The 24,807-nt window shown below is 44.9% G+C and overlaps 1 protein-coding gene across 2 annotated transcripts in view; it reads right to left on the bottom strand.

Moving 5' to 3' along the window:
• Positions 1 to 24,807, bottom strand: part of ttll5 (tubulin tyrosine ligase-like family, member 5) — a 64,951-nt gene that overhangs the window by 10,487 nt on the left and 29,657 nt on the right. For both annotated transcript variants that reach the window (XM_080513336.1, XM_080513337.1), the window contains exons 16-29: positions 23,969 to 24,076; positions 23,732 to 23,823; positions 22,447 to 22,509; positions 20,861 to 21,009; positions 20,326 to 20,581; positions 19,125 to 19,242; positions 18,525 to 18,671; positions 18,275 to 18,366; positions 16,505 to 16,653; positions 15,692 to 16,255; positions 15,413 to 15,600; positions 13,222 to 13,349; positions 5,780 to 5,972; positions 1,366 to 1,574 (exon numbers count right to left, since the gene is read on the bottom strand). In XM_080513336.1, the coding sequence (XP_080369462.1) occupies positions 1,366 to 1,574; positions 5,780 to 5,972; positions 13,222 to 13,349; positions 15,413 to 15,600; positions 15,692 to 16,255; positions 16,505 to 16,653; positions 18,275 to 18,366; positions 18,525 to 18,671; positions 19,125 to 19,242; positions 20,326 to 20,581; positions 20,861 to 21,009; positions 22,447 to 22,509; positions 23,732 to 23,823; positions 23,969 to 24,076 (2,456 nt within the window). The remainder of the gene's footprint in view (positions 1 to 1,365; positions 1,575 to 5,779; positions 5,973 to 13,221; positions 13,350 to 15,412; positions 15,601 to 15,691; positions 16,256 to 16,504; positions 16,654 to 18,274; positions 18,367 to 18,524; positions 18,672 to 19,124; positions 19,243 to 20,325; positions 20,582 to 20,860; positions 21,010 to 22,446; positions 22,510 to 23,731; positions 23,824 to 23,968; positions 24,077 to 24,807) is intronic.

Genomic DNA, 24,807 nt, shown 5'->3' with positions numbered 1-24,807 from the left:
GAACACACCCAGCACAGTGACTCTATTATATGTCGGAGGGGCTCCGGGCCGACACCGGGATGCATTTCAGATGTGCCTCAGTCAGAGAGGGATTGAGTTGCCCCTAAAAAACGATCCCTGGAAATAAAGGGAAGCAACCTATTATCCCACCAATTCTCTGCAAACAATCATCTCCTCTCTCCTGGACAGACTTTACTTTTCTCTGTCATTCTTTTCTCCCCCCCCCCCCCCCCCCCCCCCCCACCTCACCTCTCCTCACCCCACCTCTCCTCCTTTCTTTATTCTTTCTTTTCATTGTTTCCATCAGCGCATTTTTTTGGTCCTGAAGCTTCCGTTTTTCCCACACTCTCCCCTGTCACACTGGTCGACCACAAAAATGCAGGACAGAGGAGAGTGTGAGGGGGTTCTGGAATTCCACATGCAGAGGGTAAACACGGCAACTGCCAGGAAGACACACACACACACACACACACACACACACACACACACACACACACACACACACACACACACACACACACACACACACACAGGAACAAACACGGCTGCCCTAACCTATTCTGCACAGCCCCGACGCTGCACCCCTGCCCTCTTTAACCCTTCGTTTGCCAGGTACAGTTTGTCCACTCCAGCGGACGAGTGAGTCACACGTCAGCAGCGCAGCGTCAGCAGACCCGAGAGGTTCGCAGTGAATGGATTGAGTCACGTCGACATGGAGTGTGAGGTTTTAGGATAATCTGGTCACCGGGAGAGTTCAGCTGATGAGAGACACTATGAAAACCCTCTGCGTTCCACTCCAGTTCCAAGTCTTTCCTCTTACGCATTGAACAAGTGTGAAAAGCGCTTCAGCGTTCTTCAAACAAACAATCGGCCTCCCCCGATCACAAAGGTTGAGCCGTTGTGTAATCTGGCCAGATGTCGCAGTATTAGTCATAAAATAAGTGAGGGAAATAGCTGGCAGTTCAGCTCAGCTTCTCTCCTTTCCTTTTTTATTTTTCCTTCTGTGCTCTTCAGCTTATCTCCAAACCAAACAGGATTTTAAACAGCGCTCGCAGCCCGGGCCCTTCCACTGAACCACGTTCTGTTTACGGTTCAGGCAGAAATCAGGCCTGCGATGGGGCTGTTTACCGAGCAGGCAGATACAACCCGCGGCCAAAAGACTGTACGCACTCAACTTCACACATGTTGGAACTCTCATTAGCAGTAGCCTTGTCCTCTTGAACTCGCCATCCCGTGAACCCGATCTCATTTCCCAAGCGGGGGCCGATGAATGACACCCTGCTGCACTCAATGCACTATTTATTTCTTACGGCCATACCTGATTTTAGAGTAAATACACTTATTCAGCTGCGGCGTTGATCTTACTTGATGAGGCGCTTTGATGCTGTTTTTCTAGTCGGTCCCTCTCTGGACCCGGCGGGCGGCTTGGGAGCGAGGACGGGACTCCCACAGGTCCGGATGTGGCCGTTGCCATGGTTGTGTGTGGGCCAAACATGAAAGCTGGATGGGGGGTAGCTGGATGACTTCGTGGGACCCGGGGCATGTGGAGCACTGGGCTGGTGTGGAAGCGGAGCCTCGAAGACAGAAAGAAAATAAAAGACAAGCGTTTACTTTGGGGGAAATATGAAAACACGACGACAAAATAGGACATTTTCTGCACTTTGATTAAGTTCGTTTCTGGAACTCACCAAATCAGAGGAGGGTTTCATGAAGTTGCACTCAAACAAACGAAGGCTGTATTGGAGTCAAGTTCTGTGCACAACTGCCTTCTAACAGAATATAATAATTATACTTTATTAATTCCCTTTGGGAAACTCAATTTTTGTGGGAATCAGCAGATAACGTCGTCCGCTATAGCCTGGTCCCGTCATTTATCAGTGAGTGAAACATCATATGTGGACATTCATCATTGTTTACTAAAGTCCAGCTGACGACAACAAGTACAGTTACCTCCAGCCTCATGGAGCATCTGCAAGTATAAAACATAAAGTATTTCAAAGTAAAACTCTTTCTCCTGCTCTATAAAGCTTTGAATGATCTCAGGTCTCAGATGTGCTTGTAGACTATGAAACCTCCAGACAGCCGAGGTCCTCAGGAGGAGAAGAAACAAGGTGAAACAGCTTCTAGTTCCGGCGCCTCTCAAGTGTGGAACAAACCTCCTGCTGACACACTTTTTTAAAATCGGGACTTAAAGCACTGTTATCTCCTCAGGCTTTCTATTAAATAATCATTTTTACTCATTTTATTAGTTTTGTCTGAATAAAGCTTTGCTTTTTATTTATCATGCCTTTCTTAATTGCCTTGCTTATCATGAATTTCTTTTATTCTTTGTAAAGCACAGTGAATCGCCTCATGTCTGAATGGTGCTAAAGAAACAAATGTGGCTTGTCTTGCCTCAAACATCCTATTGGTAAAAGGATTTGATGATCCATGGGACATACTTTTGGAGAAAGTGGCATTCAAAGTTATCAATTCAAACTTCTAAGGTCACGAGAAACAAGACTTACTTACTCATATTTTCTAAAGACGTCGTTTACAAAAAAATTCTAAAAATTTCAATTACAAGTGAAAAAAACTCACATAATTGAGGCTTTTAGGTACTTTAACACACAGAATACTGTTTGCTGACATCATTTCTGATTTTTATTTTCCAACATGTTGATTTGATTAGGGATCTTTCCAACATAAACAGTGAACAGATTTTAGTTTGATTAAACGTAAGATTTAATCTGATGCATCCTGTTAAAATACAGTAAATATATCAGGATCATATAACATTGTTAATGCAGTGGGTTAAATGCCAGATTTAACAATGTGGTTGTGGTTAACATACATGCATATTAGGTGAATTGGTGTGTGCAGGTTGTGTTTGTGTGGTTGTGAGTGTTTCTTTGTGATGAATCCAGGATGTGTCCTGTTATATGTCAATTCAAGATGGATAAAGCAAGTATAAAATATGAATGAATGGAATATTTATAGAACCACAAACTTCCAACGCTCCGTCCATGACCATGAACCAATAACCAAAAAAATTAATGTCAGGGCTCTGCTGTTGCGAGGGCATTTAAAAAAATCAAACAACACATATCCTAATGACTTTTACTTGAATGCACGTATGAGTCAGTCGTGTTTAAGAGTTTACATGTGTGCAGTTTAAGATAAAAGAAGCCTAAGGAGGTGTGAATTCTTTTTGGAAAGGGTTAGTCATGGAAAAATCACGTGGCCTCTGGTCCTTAAGGTGAAATATTAAAGTGTGTGACAGGAGTTAGAGCAGAATATAATGAAATGGCATCAAGTATCAAAACAAGCCCTGCATTTCTTCAATTTCGCAGCTGGCTTTACTGAAAAGCAAATTCTTCACATAATTTATTTGTTTGTACGGGGACTCTTCAAAGGCTTGAGAAGGCAGAAAAGAAAAAAAAAACACTGTTGTCTTTCTGACATAATATTTTAGGGCCACATTTCTCTGCGTCCTTGCAGCGGCGGTGAATGCCTGCATGCATTCCTTCCACATCTCATGTCAACGCTATTTTCTCTGCAGCTTTATATGGCTATCTAGCGGGCTAATGGTTTTCCAGCGCCACGGTGCAGCGGGGGTGACAGGGAATATCTGATGTAATTTCTGTGTTGATAAATGAGAATCTGAGTTTCCAGGTTGCGAGGCCTATGGCCTCAATTCAGCTTGAGCGGGGCCAGGAAGGGCACCTTTCTTTGACTGCCAGGTGGCGCCGGGCCAAGCCTGTGGAGGAGCCGCGCAGTCTGCAGCCAGTAACTGGATTGTGGATCGCAGTGCCGGAACAGACCCCTGTCTCCTTTTTCTTCCACAGGAGGATACACTCATAAATATATGCAAAATGGCACTCGCGTTTGGGAAAATACTGGATTTCACGTCTTCGGCTGGTTTCAAAACTCAATACGTCTTCCAACAGGACCAATCGGAGCCGTCTAATCATAACAGACTGGCGTCAGGGAGAAACACAGAATGCCATTTATTGCCAGGACAGACGAACAGAATTATCAGTGAGTGTGACTTGATGGTGGCAGCCTTTCTCTGACCTCAGATTATGAAAGTAAACAAAAGGATGTCTCAACAGTCTGTGTGGCCATTCGGTCCTCGATACTGCACTTCAGATTGGAAGCGATAATCCTGCTTCCAGTCGCCTTGATTATAATGGAGAACGCCTCAGACGAGAGAAACACGCCGCGCTGAATCACGGAATCGGGATCGCTTTCATAAAGTGCCTTGTGTAAGGTTTCCAGACCAAGCAAGGAGAAATATCCCCTCAATTGCATTAATTAAGGCAAAAAAGATGAAGAAAACCCAATGATGTTAAAGCAACTCGGGACAGACCGGAAAAAGTGGGCGCGTCCAATCATTCAACCCCGCGCCGTCCCATGGCACGCTCGTGTCTCGGTTTCTCTCCATTTGGAGATTGACTGCACAAATCCCCTGGAAAATGAATAAATACACTCCTTCTGGTGAGTTCCCCTTTCAAAGCAACCATACAGAGTCTGAGCTCCTATCTTTTTTCTTTCTTTCCTGTAAACATGAAAATCATGCTGCGCAAAACGGCTGGGACCTTTCTACCTTTCTAATCTCCCCGTGGAAAAACAGCCAAATCACATCTGTCACGGCCACTCTGCCATGACTAAAAGGCTTTTTGTCGCTACATTAAGTACGGCTGAGAAAATCATATTTTTTATTTGTGCTGTAATGGGAAAAGAAAAGGGGATTCGGATCTGGTGTGAACTGTGGGACCCGGGGCCACACGGTGGAGTGACGGTTCACACTGCCGCCTCCAGGCGAGGCCGCCGCCGGGTGAAGTCTGGGGAAGGCTGCTGAGTGTTTCTGGTAGGGGTCTGCATGTGGGGGGGGGGGGGGGGGGTTTCCTGGGTAATCCAGCTTTCTCCCACAGTCCAGTGTGTGTGTGTGTGTGTGTGTGTGTGTGTGTGTGTGTGTGTGTGTGTGTGTGTGTGTGTGTGTGTGTGTGTGTGTGTGTGTGTGTGTGTGTGTGTGTGTGTGTGAGGGAGTGCCAGGGCTCTTCTCGTGTCCTCATCGGCAGAATTCCTTCATTACTCATCTCCCAATATAAGCGGAGCAGAGTCAGTAAGCCAAACAATGCAATCATGGGGTGAGGAGTAATGCTTGGCTCTTCGGGAACGGGCCTTTGTTGACAAAGTTGTGCCCACCATTTAGTCTTTTGTCAAGTTAGTTTGGATAGGGATGCTCAGAATAGTTGTCCGAATGCTAACAGTCGAGCTTTCCGCTTGATGTGGCCGCACTCTGCACCCGGGACTCGGGACAGTGCTGACGTTGGGTAAGGGAATATTCTGTGCAGACACAAATATGAGGGTTTTCCTGAGTTTAACTCGATAGTTCTCATAGGCGGTGCTGAGCTTTCGTCCATGTGGTGCCGATTTAAAATACGATATCAAACCTGAACAGAAGAAGCACATTTTCTTATGCGTTTGAATTTTCACCTTAGTTGATTTCAACAAAAACACCCTATTCGATTGACTGGTATTAAAAACAGAAACAAGTACAAGCCGCAGGAGTGCAGGGATGCTGCTGCAGCCTGGGAAGAGTCTGAGCTGTACTAAGCAGGAAAATCAGAGGAAAGGACATAGATGGGCCACATGTCTGAAACTTTCCAGATGTCGTTTATCCTTTATACCACTGTGTGTTCGGCGGACAGGAACGGTGGAAAATGTGGCCTTTGAGGAGGAGTTTTATCATGAAATAATAGAAGAGAACTAATCAGAAGTCCCTCACATGTACCTGCTGTTTGCTGTGGCCCTGATCCGAGCACTGGTGAGATTTCAGCCTCTGCTGCTGCAGCTGCTGGATGGCAAACTGGAGCTGGTAGCTTCCTGGAGACGGCTGGTAGCGCCGCCGGGGCTGCGTCCCCGTCACCAGGGTGTAGGCGTTGTGCGCGGGCCCGTCCCACAGACCCTCCTCCTCGTTCGGTGGCCTGCGGCGTCGGGGGGGGAAGCAGATTTGAAAAATGTGAGCGAATTCAAACCCTCCAAAAACATTAAATCTGTCTCTCTCTTGTCAATCACGTGGTTTGTGCTGCTTTTTTAGTTTCAAGACGTCCACATGCAACCAGTGGAAAAGCTCCGACTCCAGATTGTTGTACATGCGAGTTGTGTACATGAGCAATCCGTCCAGAGACTATCGCACATTTTGCACAATGTGAACTGAAATTGGTTCAAACTCACACTAATGTGGATAATAACCTTACTTACATTATTTATCCAGTGGCTTCAAGAGGATCCAAATGTAAAACTTAAAATTAAACTACTCCAGTATCGATGATCGTGAATAATTGTGCCCTTTTGGATTTATGTTGTGGCTTTTACTGTTGTTTTGTGGCTTTTCGATGTTACGCTGTAGCTTTTGCAGGTGCGTTGACCCTTCTGGGGAACCGTAGGAGGAACTGTCAAAACTCACGAATGCATTATGAGGACATGCGCACTCACAACAAGGTGTAGAAAGCAGAGGGCAGAGGGCCTGTGGCACGCAGAGGATGAACTGAAACCCTTTGCTCGCTGCCTCGGTGCTCCCAGAGCGTCGCGTTTCATTCGCATCACAAAGCCACAACCTGGAAGGCAAGCCTTTCTGACGAGCTCCACGAGTTTGTAACCGGATTATCTGTCATTAATACTAAGCCTGCTTCAGACTCTTTTTGGGGGGGGCTCCTGCTAAAGCAATGAGGTGACCAGTCTCTCTTTTAGACACGCTCAAATTGAGTCGATGTGGAGTCTGCTGTACATATTCCACCCCGGCCAAAAATAATGCCTTAAAGAGCACGACTGGGAGCAGCGAGGAATAATATAACAGAAGGAGAGAGATACATGTATGGCTGAAGAAATGGGATCCCTGGGGGTCTTTATGGCAAAAAAGCCTCTTGGAAATTCTTCTCATTACGAGCAATAACATTTGCCCATTGGTCTGCGGTTAAAGAAAACACTGCAGACTTGGGAAAAAAAAAAAATATCACAATAGCGGCAATATTTTTAGAACCAAAGTATGATAAGCTCTAAAATTAGAATTAAATTAATCCTGAACAACAATGCACGCTGTAGGATAATAATCTTGTGTCGCTCAAGTGAGGAAAAAAAAAAAAAAGAATCCGGTCCTGTGTGGCCAAACAAAGACACAAGGGATCCGAAGCTCATGTGAACAAGCTTTCCACCCATGCATTTCTCAGTTCACAGAATAGCAGATATATTGCAAAAACAACTGCGGCGACCACGTGCCAATTCAGTTTTTTCAACTGGTGGAAACAAAGGCTCGTCTGTGAACCTTGCAAGGCCTCAGATTCTACTACGCCGGGAGACAAAACAAGGACTTGTTCTTTTGTTTACTGCGATTTCCTTTCGCTTGGCTGCAGTTTGAGTGCTGGGCCACAGGGACCTCCGGTGCTACCATTTTATTAGCGCGTGAAACCCACTATCTCGGGTCGGGAACTTATGGGCAGGACTCTTTAACACGACATCCTGCGAAAAAATAAAATAAAAAATGTACTACGTATTAACATGCAGCTTAAAAAAAACAAGAGGAAGCAGTTCCATCCAGCACAGCAAGCAAACGAGAAAAGAAAATATGAAATGAGAGCGAGCGCCGGTCTCACAGCTGACTTTCTCATCACAGAACATAGCTGGGACTTCCCTCCGCGCCACCGTTTCGCTCCCTGGGTGTCGGCTTACTCCCCGCTGAGCTCGCCATCCTTTTCAATGTGCTGATATAACCCGAGTGTAGAACAACACGGGCGGCGCAGAGCGGAGCACATGTGCGGCGTCAATCTCGGCGAGCATTCCGTACGTGGGAAAGTGGAGCGTTTGAGATGACGTCAAGTCGGGGGGGGGGGGGGGGGGGGACGCCGGGGCCTGGTCAGTGTAAACATCACCCGCCTCGAGAGTGTCGGGGTATTTCCAGACATTAGTTCCGTGTTTGTTTACTGTGTTCGGGGTGCAGTGACACCGACACCGAGGAGACTGTTCCTGATATCCAGACATTGTGGATGTGCCGAGTGAAGCACACAGAGGAATCTGAAGGCTCCCAGGCTGTTCGGGCTTTTAATGGTGACGGACGAGTTCAGCCGTCATCCACCTGCCCCGAGCAGTTAAACACAACACACTGCCTCCAAGATCATTTTTGTTCTAATGTGAAGACGCTTGACACAAGTAAATACAATCTCAGACGCTAGCTACTGTGTTTCTTTTAAAACTCATGTTGGCGCACAATTTCAGCATCCTTCAGTGTGCATGTTTTGATAAATCCATCCTTAGAGGAGGCTGTTGTTGTGGATAAGATGATAAAATGAATGGACGAAACAGTGAAATGATCACAAAACACATTCTTCATTTGCAGCTTGTATTTTGTCTGTGATTTCTATGTATCAGTTTGTTTGTTTGTTTTTATATATATATATATATATGTTTATCTATTTAATTCTTTGATTTGTCTGTTTTTTGTTCAAGTAGAAACATAATTTGTCCTGAAAACAAAATGCAAAACAACGGACAACATCTGAACTTCTTACAACCATGTTTCCTTACATCCTTGAATGACAAAGGCTGTATATAATGTGTATGAAAAATCAAATAGACAATTAAAAAAAAAAAAAAAAATCTCTCTATATATATATATATATATATATATATATATATATATATATATATATATATATATATATACTGTGAATGCTGGACTATACACTAAAATCTTCACAAAACATGTCCTTCATTTGTAGTTTTTAATTCCTCTTTTATTCATGTGTCCAAAAAACAGCAACAGATGATAAATTATTTCATTTTAATAATCTGTAAAAAAAAAAAAAAAAAAGCCTTCAGCAAAAAGTTGTTTCTTGATGCCAAAAAGTCTTTTCACTCCTCAGATCATTGCTCAAACTCACATTTATTAGTGTTCCTTCAATACTGATACTGCTTCGGTAGCAATGAGGCCTGTCACTGCAGCATCGCTGATCTCTCAGCTGATAAAGTAGAAACAACAGGGACCTTTGATTCAATGCGTTTAGTGTGACGTTAAAGGACGGACTGGATCCTGTGGGCTGGTATTCACATCTTTCCTCCAAAGGTCTGAGTTCCGAGACCTCAAATTTGCTGGTATACATAATAACATGCGGTACCAGACTGCAGCTGTCTGTGATGACTGCATCAGCTCAGTGCCAAAAAAAATCTTTTGACTGAAACGTCCCTGGTTCTTACCTTTAAGGTTCTCCTTCCTTTTACCACATCTGGCTCCAATCAACATGAATGAAAAGTTCTCTTCTCGAAGAAATTCAAAAGGGGAGAAAGTACACGAGGCCAGTTTTGTGGGACTTCTGTCCCCCCTCGCTCCGTCAAAGGATTTTTAAATTCTCACCAGAGGTTTTCTGATTAGTCGGGTTGTTGATTCAGCAAATGGCTGGTCATGAAATCCTCTGGAATGGCGCGTCCTCACTAAGTTCGACCAAGTAAAACATCAATCTCGCAAAGTATTGAACAGCACTAAAAATACCCGGTTATAAGCAGGGTTGTGGTATTTCTCAGTTCAGCTGGAGTGAACATAACACTGCTGAGAGGATCGTTTTTGGAGCCATTTGTACATTTCAAGGGGAAGAAAATATGGAGGCAGGTTCTTGGCCGTGGGGCGAAAACACAGCAGCTCAGAACATGATGAGAGTCAACAGGACCGACGCAAGTCCACAAGAAATGCCACGGGACGTTCTCTTACAAGGTATATTGAATGGAAACGATCCTAAAGGCTGCGGCGGTAAACCATTCCAGAGTTCACCGAGGGTGTACGGAGATGTGCTGCGTGTTTCAGAGCCGTCTGATTGTCAGCACGCTGGACCGAGGCGGGCGCGCTCAAAGTGCTGATGCGGCATACCTGGTAGATCCTGGCAGCAGCACTTCAAAGAGTCCTGCTCCTCTTTGAAACCCATCGTACCTCACCCCTGTGGTTGCTTAAAGAGCCAGTGAGCTTAACGGCTTCAGCATGTTTGGCACAAACTGGCCGAGCGGGTGGGGGGGGGGGGGGGGGGGGGGGGGGGGGAATTCAGGAAATTCTGTGTTTTAAGAAACAGAGTCGGGATGAAAGAAAGAAAGAAAGAAAAAAAAAAAAGAGAATTTATTCCAATATTAAAAGAAATTTTGCTGCAATCAGGCCAAACCGGGGGCTGGGAGTACTGTGGCAAGCTGGTAACAAATGGAATAATAATAGAAGCTCTGTACTTTTTTTTTTTTTAAAAGAAAGAAACTCGACTGAATCGTGATGCGATTCGAGTGAAATGCTTAAAGATTAACCCTTAATCAGGCAGGTGATTTGATATATTTGTTCATTTGAGCATCTTTTTGCATTTTCGTTTGCATGAACCAATGAAATTGAAGTAAATACTCCAATAAAGGAAAATTAATTCGGCCCAATATTGATATAGATGTTTTTGTGGTATTTGTTAAATTAGATTTATAGTGTTTGGCTCTTTTGCTTTAGAATAGGGAGGTCAAACATAAGGCCGGTGGGCCAAAATCGGCCCGCAAGAGGCTCCAACCCGGTCCGCTGAACCACCAAGCAAATAGAAAATAGTCATTTTCTGTCACAATGGTTTGGTTTTGTGAAAATAACGCCATTTTCACCACGTATGCGCTGCACCACAACAAAGAAAAACTTTAATTTAAAGGTTATTATGGCACTATTTTACCGGTCTGGCCCACTGAAGATAAAATTAAGGCTGTATGTGGCCCCGGACTAAAATGTGTTTTTACTTCTTTCCTTTAAAATCCATTTTCAAAAATGTTTAAATGGAGGAAAAAACATGGGTGAATATCAAACATATTCACAACATATTCAAGCTTACACCCAATAAATATAATGACTCGCATTTACTTTTTCATCAATGATAATGATGTGTCAATGATGTGCTTTCAATCGTCGAGGGAGGTTAAAACATATTCAGTAGACAAACTATGAATGTGAGATTTTAGTCCGTTTCAACATCTTTGTCAGAGATTTGATTGTGTAATTGCCAGATGATGATGTATCTTTATCATTCGGGTTTGTTTTAGTGAAAAAAGGGAATGTGAATTCAGTCTCCACTTGATCATATATACCAGTTCACTGATTCTGCCCTAAGTTCTATTAAAAGTCTCTTCTTGGTTTGTGGAAATAAAAACAGTTCAAAAAGGGAAAAGGCCAGACATTCCTGGAATTCCCTGACAGCTCAATACATAAGGAAAGACTGGACTGGAAAAAACAAGAGTCCAAGATCGGGGCCGAGGCGTCTGAGACGCTGCCACTCGTACATCGGCGGCGGCGGCGAGCGAGACGAAGAGGGCGCTGATGCTCGTGGGGGGGGGGCTGCACCTCCCACGGCCTGCAGGCTCATAGTAAACACCGGGACCGTGTGATCGCTATCTGTCCGGCTTCCTTCCTCCTCTTCTCAGAGCAGTGTGACAGGGGGCTGAGGTATGGGCTTTGGGGGGGGGGGGGGGGGGATTTCAATGGGCGCAGGAGTGAGAGACGGGAGCAGACAGACTCCGTGGGTGTTGACATTGACCCGCCGCCTCCAACACAATGTTTGAGGCTGCCTGCCTGCTTCACACAGCGCCGGCGCTCCGCGGACAATTTGACTTCTGCCGGGTTCCACAAAGCACAATTTAAAAAAAAGGGGGGGGGGGACAGAAATGCCCATTTCCAGGCGCAGAGCTGAAGCGGCCTGCCCAGGGGGATGTTGGCGCTCTGAGATCCTTTTCCAAAGACCAACAATCTCAGATCAGACAAATTGTCAGAGGCCATTAAAAAAGCCTTAAGCTTCTATTGAGTGTGACCAAATAGACGGCCACAATTTTAGGCATCTAAAGTAAAGAATTGTGTATAATTAATTACACAAAAAGCCCTCAGGACTGCAATTTGGCTGGAGGGAATCAGACTTGGTACCTGAACAGCTCTTCTGAGGTTTTTACACAATCAATCTCAAGAGGGAAAGAACTCAAGTCTAATATTTTAACAGTTCGAATGCATGAGCAGACATCCATCACAGGGTGGACATGATGTTGAGCTTGACAATGAACCAAACTGAGTCTCATAACTTCTCTCTCCGCAGCACCGAGATGAAACGTAGAGAACAAACATGAGCACAGTGGTCATGAAAAGTACAATTTAGGCAAGTGGTCGCCCAGCGTTTTTGAGACTTGATTTGTACGTAGAACTGACACTATTTACTTACGTGAGGAGACCCAGGCCCCCGTTTTGTCACAACAACGCTTCAAGTGGAAACGAGAAAGTGAAAAATTATTTTTGCGTTTTTTTGTTTCGGAAATGTATTTTGCGTTTGTCGTGTGCATGCCCTGTTGAACATTTTGACCCATTCCACTCAACCAAAGTGTTTTCAAAGTGTCGTCTTCACCCGTTTCCACAGAAATAGAGCTGGAGCATTTTCAGAACGTTCCACCTCGGGAGCCTTTTCCCAAAAAGTTTTCGTTTTCAGTGACTCTACGCACCAAAAGCACCCAAAGTTTGGCGTTTTTACTTGAAAATGCTGTGGCGTAAACACCAGTTTTAACTGACCACAGTAGCAAAGACACACATATTATTGATTCATGTTTTTCTCATTTTGGGTCAAACTTCTGAAAATTAGCTGAATGTACTGTTTTTCTTGATAGTTTTTAATAATTGAGCTCATTTTGCATAAAAGCACCTCGTCAGAGTGTCAAACTAAAGTATTGATCTCATTGAGTTGAAGCAGTTTACCACAACTTGAATGTTTACTACTTTTATTACATTTTTGCAAACATTGTAACTTAAAATCTTAAAGTCTTCCACAATAGAAAATGTTGAATCTTTAAGCCTTCCTATCATCTTGCAGGCCTCGACCCTTGAGCAGGCTGGCTTTGGCCCCTGTGCCGCATGTTTGATGCTTCTGATTTATGCTATGTTTTTTTTTTTTTCCAGGAAGTCAATAAGTCACATTCTCAAAACATGCTGTTTGTACCGACCACTATTTTCACAACGAGCCCCGAGGGCTACTCACAAGGTCCCTGTGCGCTACCAGAGGCTGGACAGCACCACATTGGCTGCCGCTGATGTGAGTGTTCGAAATAAATAATCTCTTTTAACTTCACCGGGCGATGAATGATTGATGTAAGGAAAAGAGGAATTCAGCCGTGTGTGTGTGTGTGTGTGTGTGTGTGTGTGTGGCATTTACTTGAACGTACCTACTGCTGCCTGGCAGCTCCGCCCCGGAGCGAATGGCTCTCACTGGCCTTTGGGTTGTGGCGGCTTTTGGGTTCAGTGTGAAACTTTCTCTCCCCAGCATCCTGTTGGCCAGGTTCAGGTTGGTCAACTGCTGGCGCAGAACAACACAAAGAAACAACCATTAAACATACTTTGAGCATCTCTTTAACGTCACCATATATGACTTGTGGAGAATTGTGTGTGTGTGTGGATTCTGGATTTGTGCACGTCTACTGATATTTGCGTCTGAGTCCGTCTGTAATGAGATGTGTTAGTGTTTACTTAGATTTGTGCGCACGAGTTTGTAAGTGCTTCGGAAAATCTGCATGTGCGCAATCCAATTTGTGTACACTGAAAGATCCTCCTCGCAGACACAAATATTATTACACACATAAATGGAAATACACACACACACACACACACACACAACTTTCCACACTCAAGCACAAGTCATTCCGCTGCTATAATAACCTCATACCATACGTCTCAGGAAATGGATTTGATGAATAGGATGTGATGAATTGGTGTAACATTGGGTTCCTCCCTACGTGCCATGTGTGAGGAAGCTGTGTGAAATGTACACACGGCCCATGGCACAGCTCGTCTCCGCTGAACCCTGCCGGTCCCCTCCCTTCCTTCCATCCTCGGCAGGGTCGGTTATCATGACTTGCGGGGCCAAATGTGTTTACAACCACATCAGCACTTCTGCAGTGTGTGCACCTCTGCGTGGCTCTGTGCCGTCCACTGAAATCTAACAGAGGAATAAATCACAGTGCTGTAGGCTGTTATTTACTTTATTTCCTCCTGGGGTATTAAGTGTGCAGTGGGAAAGTTGTGCACCTTTCAAACATTGCGCAACGTGTCCAGCTTACAGCTCCGCATTACTTATTAGAGTTGATGGATTATCATCTAAAAACATTAATGCATTACTAGATTCCTGAGTCAGAGGTCACTAGAATGTCTTTCATGAAAACACAGGCCTGCACAGTGGAGACAGTCAACACTGCATAAAGCATCAGAGCACAAGGAGTATGTCCACGTTATTGATGGTGACCATGCCAGGCTTTATTCAACTGCCATTTGTGCTCTGTGTGTGTGGCTTTGCATGAGAGCGAGCAATTACGTACACCTTAGAGGTCAACTGTGCAACAGGGTGTTGTTCATGTTTACAAAGTCCTCCATTTAGTCCAGTGAATGATTTAATGACTTCAAATCTGTTCCTTAAAAAAACACACACAAAAAAACCCCCAAACTTAAATGTACCCTGAGCCTTTAAGTGCTAAACACTGGACTATTTTACTCTGAGAACTCGCTGCCTTGTCCAGGATTAACTTCCCACAGGAAATACAGCAAACAACTTTCAAATAGACAGAATAATGTGCAGTCGAAGTGGAAACCATAAAAAACAGCAGTCTGTGTGGTCTGGTGCCATCACAGAAAACTCCCGAGAGAGAAAATCCAGCGAAGCTGAGGAGGACACGTTGGACGAGGAAGAGGAGGAGGGTGGAGGAGGAGGGTGGAGGAGCTCAGGAGGAGCTCCCCAGGGCCGAAGACCCATCCTTCAGGGAATATAGGAGAATATAGGGGAAGGTGGTGGTGGAGCCAATGAAACTGCCACTCCCCTGCTCGGTGCCAATTTGCCACATTCCTCCATTTATAAGCATCAATTACCACAAAAAAGAAAAAAAACAACAACAAAAAAGTGGCTGCTTGTTAAGTATCAACAGAAATCCCTCCCCCATGGTGCATCTGATAATGAGACCTCACACGGAGCCGGGGCTTGATGCGGCTCACCACTGTTTAGGCCAGCCAGCTTCAGTTTCCACATCCAGAGCCTCCCCGCCCCCGCACCAGCCTGAGCCCACTGACTGATGGAGGAAGGTGCGCGGCGCGGGGCGGCAGACCCTCCGGCTCCAGCGGGTCGGCTGGATGAATGAGCGGCAGAGATGCCGGTGATCAGCATGGGGCCTGAGCCAGGTTTACTCATCAACAAAGAGTCCCATCAGACCTCACAGTGAGAGGCACGGCGGCTCGAGTCGCCGCTCTTTCATGTGAAACCCGACGCGGCGCCGTCTTCATAACTCGACGTGTCAACGTTGTTTAAACTTCAAAAATTCTTCGAGCTGTTTAATCGGGGAGCTAATATTGCACGCGGCGCAGAAGTAAACTTACGTGGTGCGTGAGGAGGTTGATGTGACTGGAGCTGGCACAGTGGCGTGCGACCTGCTTGTCGGCCAGTTTCTGCAGCGCGGAGATGAAGGCCTGCTGGTTGGACTGAGCCTGAGCAGACAGAGTGTTTAACTCCTTGAAAGCACCAACTGAGTTTGACTTCGGCTTACTGGAACTGCCCTTCTTGATTGCTGAGAAATAAAACCCAAAGGAAGAAAAAAAAAAAAAAACTGAGAACACAAGACAGCTGACTCCAATCAAAACCTCAGTATCGGATATTACCTTGACCTGCAGATGTGGGTCTAGAGAGCCTCTGGCCGTAGATCTGTTGGGCACTTGGGGCTGAGGAAGAGGCTCCAGAGCTGGATAGGGTGGAGGTGAAGGAATGCAGCCTCCTGAGCACCTGGGTCGACTGCGCTGCCGCCGTGGCGCTGGAGCCGGTGGACGTCGCCCGCGGCGGCTGAGTGACCACGGCGGTGGGGGCGTACGCTGGAGGGTCACACAAACTCTCAGAGTGGCAGAAGTGAGACTTGGCCAAGGACTGCGTGTACGACGGGGGCTGGGGGGGTTGGCACGGCGGCGGCGGGGGAGGGCAATGGAGAGGCAGCGGCAAGTGAGCGGGAGGGCAGTGCTGCGAATGGAAGTGCGTGCAATCTAGCGTCAAAGGGAAGCTGGAGCGGTGCTGGGCTGACGGGACGCCCGGCGGGGTTTTACCAGTCCTCCCATCAGCCTGCTGCTCTTCTGACGGCACAGCGGCCGGAGGCTTCACGTCCCGCTCGCCGCCGACCTTCCCCGTCGAGAGCGAAGACTCTGAAGTGCTGTAATCCTCCTTGGACACATGCAGAGCTGTTCGAGGGAGGACAGAAGCCAGAGCTGCTTTATTATCAGCGAGCCATTCCTCAGCTCTGACACACATCTATTTTCCCACACACACTTCTAATCATTTGAAGCTGATCTTTGACTGAAGATGACTCAGATGAATCTTTTTCCTCAATATGAGGGGGAGGGGGGGGGACTTAAAATCTAAACAATTCTTGCATGATAAAACACTTAAACAGTGAACAGACATACATTAAATATGTAACAGAAACTCACATTTGCTGTTCTCACAGCTGTCTGAATCTCCAGACAAATTCACTTCAGGAACCTGTTGCTTTATATTTCTGACTTTCGTTCCAAGGAATACGGTGGCTGACTTATTTTTCTGTGTATAGAATGTGAGCACTTCCTCCAAATCGTTTTCACTGTCAAAAAGAAAAAGAAAAAAAAAAGAAAATCAATGAGATGAATGTATATAGCAGATTGAGATCATATTCAAGAACATATAGAAGAGCCAAACACTTGAAGCGACTATTGAATGACACAAAATGGAAAAAAAAGAAGAAAAAAAAGAAAACACCTATTTTTTTTTTTTTTCCCCACAGGAGAAATCTCATCGCTGAACCCTTACTGACAAGAAAACAGTTTCCAAACTTCATGGATCAGTGTGATTGCGAGTGCGTTAGAGGAGAAGGAGCGGGGGACGCCAGTGGGAGTGTTGGAAGAGGGCCAAAGCCCCGTGTGTCCGACGACGACCTGTCCTACCATCAGGACTCATCAAGCCTGTCCGGCTTTGCACTCCCAGATAGACATGTGTGTGTGTTGTGCATTAAACCTGGAGCCAGGTGAGGCACTGAAGGAGGAAGTGGGCGATCCAGACGACAGCAGCACTTCAGACCCTAAAGATATTCCACACCTGGTTTTCATTGTTGTTTTTATTATCGGTATCTACCCCGATGAGTGTGAATATGTTTGAATTGTTATTAATTTATATTAAAAAAATAGAGGTAATCTCAGTTAATCTCACTCTGCTATCCTACACCAGTCGCCACTGAGCTTAATTCTGTATATATTGACATTAAATTTAATATTACTTATTTGAATGTATTCTGCAATATTGACAACCTTTCCTCAACTTCAATCCTGTTCAGTCTGTGTGGAGCGATGCTACAAGAATTCCCCCCAGGGATTAATAAAGCATTTCTTATTCTGATGCCATCCTGAATATGTCCATTAAAGAGAGGTAAAGTGTGATGAAGAGGCCGTACAAGTGTGGACTGGCCCGGACGAGAATCAATGTGTCAGCTGGCTAAAAATGCAGAAAACTCCAGGACCGAGACACGTGGGCCATAAGTTGCACATTAGAGGAACGCAAACGGGTCTCCACCCAGACCCCAACCTGCAGGAACAGCCAAATCCACCACCAGACCCGTCACGCCAGCCACAGCCCAGCTGGCTACCCTCACTTGGCAAAATACAAAAACCCTTGTCAGATCCTGAGAAGAGATGATCTGTTAAAAGTGAAATCTGTATGTATTTACTGTTATATGTGAATAGTCTGATAATACATGTAAGAAATTGCAAATTATTTAAGCCAAAACTTAAAGTGGGATGGGAATATATAAGTCTTTACAGACATTCCTGTGTTTGATTTGTGTTATTTATTTATTTAACGATTTGCCATAAGCTTCAGTTAGTAAAGAAGTCATCCTCCGACAGATTGGCATTGTTTGCTTGATGAAATCCCAAATTGTTGGCCCTTTCCCTGCAACAATCATTTTGTCAGCAGACGTCGAGCTGCACTGAGCTCATGAATTCAGCGCGAGAGCTGCTGGATGAAGACCCCAACCTGGATGAAAACCAGACTGACGTGCTGCGGGCTCCTTTCTCATATTCTCTAATGTGAGAACAGGTCAAGACTGATTCAAGACTGTGAGGTTATATAAACTTTTTAACGTGCTCAAAATCTAAACCACACGTTTGCGTCTCACACGGGGAAACTGCAAACCCTGCAAATGTACAAGTGCTTCTGCTTGATTGACTCACCTTGCTGCTGTGATGTACTCCTGAAAAACCCGGGGGTTGACACAATGCTCCTCCTTGCTACTCTCCTGTTTCTTCATCAACAGCTCAGTTTCCTTCGAGGAGAAGAAAAAAAAAAAGCGAAGACAGGCGTTATTAAGTTGTGTGAAAGCCAATAGCACGGGGGGGGGGGGGGGGGGGGGGGGTCTAATGTGTTCTACAACCCGATACGGTTGTAATTGTGTGCCGAGGTCAAAGTCTGGGAGGCGGGTACCTTGTTATAGCAGTGAATGAACTCTCCTAACTGGTGGGACAGGAGGCGCCTGCGGTCCTGCAGGGGCAACTGGTGGCTGGGCAAGGCCACCCTAAGGTCTTGCTGGAGGTTACTGGCTGCTCGTCTAAGGAAGCGAATCACCAGCTCCTGTGCAGATCGAGCAGAAACGGAGGAAATCTTTTTACTGAATCAATGAGTCATTGTGCTGATGCTTTCTCTTTCAGGGTTTACCACCCCCCCCCCCCCCCCCCCCCCCCTCCCACTCCCCCCTTTTATAACATCTGATATTGTAGAGATTGGCCTGAGCTCACACTGATGTTCCCCAAACATCTGAGGTTTGGGATGATGATCATGATGATGTATGACACTACAATGCAGGCTTTCCAATCAGACTCACTACGGACTCCATGTTTTCCTTAAATGGAGCCACAGATGCCTCGTACACAGCTCAGCTGCAGCCAGGGTAAAGATGAGTAAGAGAATAATAATAATAATAAGGGAAATCTGGCATGCATACATACAAAGGAAACAACGCTTCACGTTCCGACAATGCCGTCTACTTATCAGGTAATGGAGATTTAGAAATAGAAGTAATTGTACCATTTGGTCATTGTCCTTGTTGGGCCACGCTGGGACCGTCTTGTCTCGGCTCTCTGCTAAAAGCCTTTGCTGGACTCGCTGCAGGTAAGAGGAAAAAGCAATCCGGGCCTGCACTTTACTGGAGACGAGAGGGAGAAAGAGAGGGAGACAATGAAAAACTGCAATGCAAAACTGTTGAAACGCCCTTGAAACTGAAGCTCTTTTCAGTTTGAATCTGTTACAGCAAAAAAAACAAAGACAAAAAAAAACAAACACGTCGTTGGAATCATTTGATCTGGAGACGCGTCATCCAGGGAAAAAGGAAAACAAAAACAAGTATGTATGAGTTTCAGCCAAAAGCTGTTGAAACACAGCGTATCTTGTCCTCCATCAGAAACAAATGATAAATTGCTTTTGTGACCTCAGTGAACCTGAGGAGAGGACTGTCAGAACATCCCAGTTAAAAAAAAAAAAAAAAGGAAGAAAATGTTTTGGAAAAAGCTGTCAAATACAAACAATGATATGCTGTACTATAATTTCCCAGGTTCGTGCACAGTCCTGGCAAGCGCTGAGGAATTTCTACAAACTCAGACATGTCATTGTAATTCCTCTTCAAATGATAATTTCAGACGTACAATTTGAATTGACAGGAGGCTGCAGTCTTCGCTGCACATAAGCACCATTCACGCACCCTGTTAAGTACAATTAAACTACCTTCTGTATTTCTGGTTTCATGGCTTCTTTTATTCGTTCTTTGTGAACAGACAAACGTACAACAGACTATAGTTTCCACTTGTGCTTGACCCAAGTATCACTGCGACTATTATTAGTAAGTATTAAAAATGCAGGCTCTGTAGTCGACCTTTTGCGCAGCAATTCGAAATTAATGAAAACTCAGATATTTCAAATTACAAGCATATAACTCGTGGGAGAACAGCTTTGCCTATGGACCCAACAGCCGTTAACAATTATTATCTTATAATGTGGAAGACATTAGAAAGTTGGGAGTTGTGAGGCTTGGAGCTGAAATATAGTTGCATCTTAAGTTCCCAGGGTGACCTCCACACTTTGAAAGAGTTTTAGCCCTCAAGCAGAAGCAGACTATATAGATATTATATTAAAGGCAGATCTTCCGTGTGCTCAAAAGACAAGGTTGTCCAAAAACTGCCCGTAAAAACGGGAGGAATGGGAATGTAAGGGGACGGGCAGTAGCCAATCTGACCTGAGGTCCCAGCCCTGCTGAAGGATGTTGAGCAGGTTGACTCGGGGCCTGGAATTGTGCGCGGCTGCCTCTGAGCTGGACAGATCCTGGCCGTGGCGGCGCTCCAGTGGCGTGGCCACTTGTTTTCTCTGCTCTGCTACCAGAGCCTTGTGAAAGACTGGCTCCAGAAGTGGTTTCGCCTCCTCTTTTTCCTCCTGAGCGCACTCCTCTCCCTCCTGACTGCCGTTCTCGGCCGGGGAGGCCTTGGATTCCTTCCCTGAGGTATGCAGCAGGACAGGGTGAGACAAAACGCCGGTTGCATCACTGGCATTACGGATGAAACACACACATGCACTCGAAATAGGCCTTTTATTGTTGCTGCAGTGGAATGAACTCATTCGGAGTCATATTTGGCCAACCTCACCGTGACACAGGGGAGTTATTTATTGGAACCAAAAGTGCATTAGTGCGCGATGGCGTCCAAACTTAACTACGCTCGTCTCGGCTTTAGAAAAGAAGCAGCGGTCTGACCCGAGGCGGAACACGTCAGGCCTACCCGCTTTTTTCTCTCCTGCAGACGAGCGATGAGTCAGGTGGCGCTGTCTCCTCCTTCGCGTATCCAGGGACAGCAGCTTCCTCTCGTACTGGACAACATGACAGCCGTGGACCGAGTCCACCTGCAGCTGCACATTCCCATTCACATTCCTGAGAGACGGAGCAACGCAACCGTTATAGCAACAATGGTCAGGATTTATGTGTGCGTCATCAACAACTGCAGAGCGAGTTGGCGATTTTAACTTTAACTGAGGTCAACTTTTGGACAACGTTAAGAGCATAATTCATGACTTAAACTGTGTTGACATTTAACTCAAAGTTGTATCTTGGAGATTCAATTTGCAATTTCCTGTAAAAAAAAAAAAAAAAAGGATGGTTGATTGACATCAGTAATGGTTGAAAAAAACTGCAAGTGGAGTCTAAACTATATAGAAATAGCACAGAGCAGGGGTGTCAAACATAAGGCCTGTGGGCCGGAATCAGGTCACAAGAGGCTCCAGTCTGGCCCAACAAACCCCGACGCAAATGGCACAAATTTCAAAGGTAACACTGATTTTCTGTCAAATTGCTCAAGAGTTTTGGACACTGCAACACTGAGACCTGAGCTGAGCCATCGGCGATGCGGCCATGAAGGCTGATGACCTCGTTGCCATCAAACTCGCCTCTAATCCATGCTGTCCGGGTGAGCTTGTAAAAACACCCTGAATGCAAGATTTCTGGACATTTCACTGTAAGGTTGCATTAAAATTGGCTTCCTGTTGAGATTATAGTTATTTCCAATAGTAATTGTTTGAATTTGTGAAAATTTTGGCATTTGACATTTTCCTCTCATATACTCGGCACCACAACAAAGAAAAACTTTAAAGTTGAAATTTAAAGGGTATTATGGCACCGCACCGCCCACTCAAGATGAAATTGGGCTGAATATGAACTCAAATGAGTTTAACAGCCCTGTCGTGGAGTAAAGATAGAGCTATAAATCAAAGAGGAAGTCAAACATACAGAGGATGAACAAGGAGTTAAGTTCCAGTTGGAAAGAACAACATGGTATAGTGATTACATTTTTGTTTAGTTCATTTGGTGTGTTTCCATGTGTTGGTGAAAGGCTTGTCGAAATCGCGTGGTCGTTGACGTGACAGATGGCGGTGGTGTAAAAAAAAAAAACAGAGAGCACCGACTAAAACAAAAACAGCAGCCGAAACCTTCCAACACCAACAGTTTCCCCTCGTCTGTTGACCTTACGAACATAAGAAGCTGAGCTGAGACCCAAACATCTGGTCAGTACGGTGCTGCGCTTCAAACCTGAAGGCCTATGTGGGTTCAGATGTCCTTAAATGTGTGTCGCACTGCAATAACTTCAATGTGGTTCCACGGATTATCCATGACTATCTCTCCTCCTGCCCTAGAATCTTCACCACAGTGCCACATAGACATTGAACGCGTCCTGGAAAAGTTGCTTCATCTTTCCTGCCGCTCCACTCACCTATCCAGCCGAAAGACCAAACAAACGCCACGTGAGAATCCAACCGCTCCCACAAACTGATGGAGAGATTTGCTCCCCCTCCCGACCACAATGGAAACGCTTACCTTCCATGGAAAAGTCTGTTCGCCAACATGGAGTTCATTGATGTCTTGGACTCCAGATATCCACTGAGAGAAGAAGATAATAAGCAAATTACAATAATCATAAAGGCAGTGAGCTTCAACCTTCCTACTTGTGGCTCATGTGCTAAAATGATGCCTCTGTGATATAGCTACTGGAGACCTATTAAATATACCAATCATTTCACAGACCACTGAATAATTTGCTTTTAAAAACACCACAAAATCTTTGCCGTTCAAGAAGAAAAAAAAAAAAAATCCCATGGATCTTCATATAGGAATATAAGCTGTCGGCACAAAAAAAAAATGGACTTCCTCTCTGGAAAAAAGTTTCTCAGTGGAATTTCAAAATACATGCAGTGGGAGTTGAGTTGAGCACAGAAACTGCAGCAACACCTCGAGTTCAGCTTGTAAGAAAATCAGAGGGGGTCTGATTAGAAGGTTTATTTAGCAAGTCCCTATTGAGAAGGGACTTGCTGAGAAGAAAGAAAAAAAAACAACAAGGAAGTTCAAATAACTTAAAATGGATGTTTATATATTTAAAACTTGCCCTTTAGGTGTAAATATTGTGTATTTGTAATGCAGACAATAAATATAATTAAAGCAGGTGCTCACTCCCACCCATCAGCCCAAACACTCAAGCCTTAAACTCTTTTAAAACTCAACATATATCGATGTCTACTGCTCATCCCTCAATGGTTTAATGTTGTTACCATGCGTTTTACTTGTTTTATTCCACTTTAATTACAGACCATGAATGAACTCAGCAGACACATTTCTGATTAATGGAACTGATTGAAAGATTTTGAGACACTCATAACGATCAAAATCACTAATTTCTTCACCCAGAAATGATTACGGTACTCAACATGAGACAATGTGGTGTGTACGGTGAGTTTTACTACCATAGATGAAGTTTAGCAGCCTCAGAATTCTTTAAAAAGACATTCACGTGTTGTCCAGTCCGCTGGTTACGTGGCTTTAATCACCGTGAAGGGCAGTTATATTTACACCCCCCCTCCCCATAGTAAAAATAATTTAGCAGAAGAGCAGCCACGTGGAGCAGCGCCCCAGCAAAGCACACCCTGGATATGCCTGATTTTGTGGTTGACTTATTACAATCCAGAGGAGTACGGTCTTGTTTAAGACATTCATTTATGCTAAACGTCCCACTTATCTGGGGATCTGTATGATCTCTGCAATAAGAAACATAACGCACGCCCCTCGCCGACTACAAGTCTTGTGTGAGATGTTTCTTGGCTGGGATTACCCATAAAGCTCCCATGTATCCGAGGTGGGGAAAATCCTGACGAAGCCTCCCCGTCTCTCGTACTCCTCCTTTATCCTCCTCAGCACTTTGATCTGCCGACGGCGAAAGAAGGCAAAACACACATGCTTCTCCAAGAGTGATGTTTTCATAAAGTCCATAGACATCAGTTTAGCGGGCTGCGTCTTCATAACACTGTCACCCGCTATCTTATAGCACGCCATTAATGAGATGCTGTACCTCCTCAGCAGTCAGGCCCAGAGTGCTGTCTCCCTGGTTGGGCTTTGCTCCTTGCTTTTCTTTCGCGCCCTCGGTTTCAGAGTTGCTGGCCGATGAAGGCCTCTGCCGCTACAGGGAAAGAAATCAAAACTTACATCAGACTTTGCATTCTTGTTCATTTCCAAAGAAACTGTCGGGACGACAACACTTTCTCAAACTGGCAATGAAATATATAGAAATGGTATTTAAAGCAGGATATTTCTCCATACTGATGACAACATCCAAACTGTGGACGTACTCTTAATTTTTAAAGTCGCAATGTTAAGTTAAGTTTATTGTCATATGTACATTAGAGAAGATGTTCCCCTGTACAATGAAATTCTTTCTCTGCAGACAATGCCAGAAGTAAAACAGCGTGTAAAAGAAAGCAATTCTACTAAAACATGCCCATTACATGGTACAAATTATTCTGAAGAATGAGTATAATCACACACTTAAGAATAACACTTAAACTCTTAAAAGGACAAGTGCACAAAGTTACCACTTGATTACAGTAATGCAAGCATTTATAATGTGCTACTTTCAGTCCTTGTGAACACAGACTGGGTGATTCACTTCCAAGTGGAATAAAGTTTATTAGTCTAAAGGAGCCTGTACTTGCTAGTTTGCGACGCGTCACTCTATTTCATGAATTAAAATAAAATCAGTGACGTGAGGTTTATTTAGACTTCAGGTAACCAATCTACTCCAACTACTCAGAGTATTTCCCCTGGAGTTGCAGTACCCTCCGTCTCCTTGCTGAATACCAGGCTGTGACTGACAACTCTGACCCCCCCCCCCCCTCCCCCCACCCCCCCACC

The sequence above is a fragment of the Blennius ocellaris genome (assembly GCF_963422515.1).
Source record: "Blennius ocellaris genome assembly, chromosome: 17".
Classification (NCBI taxonomy): Eukaryota; Metazoa; Chordata; class Actinopteri; order Blenniiformes; family Blenniidae; genus Blennius; species Blennius ocellaris.
The sequence above is the reverse complement of the archived record's forward strand: the minus strand, read 5'-3'. Positions and strand labels throughout refer to the sequence as shown.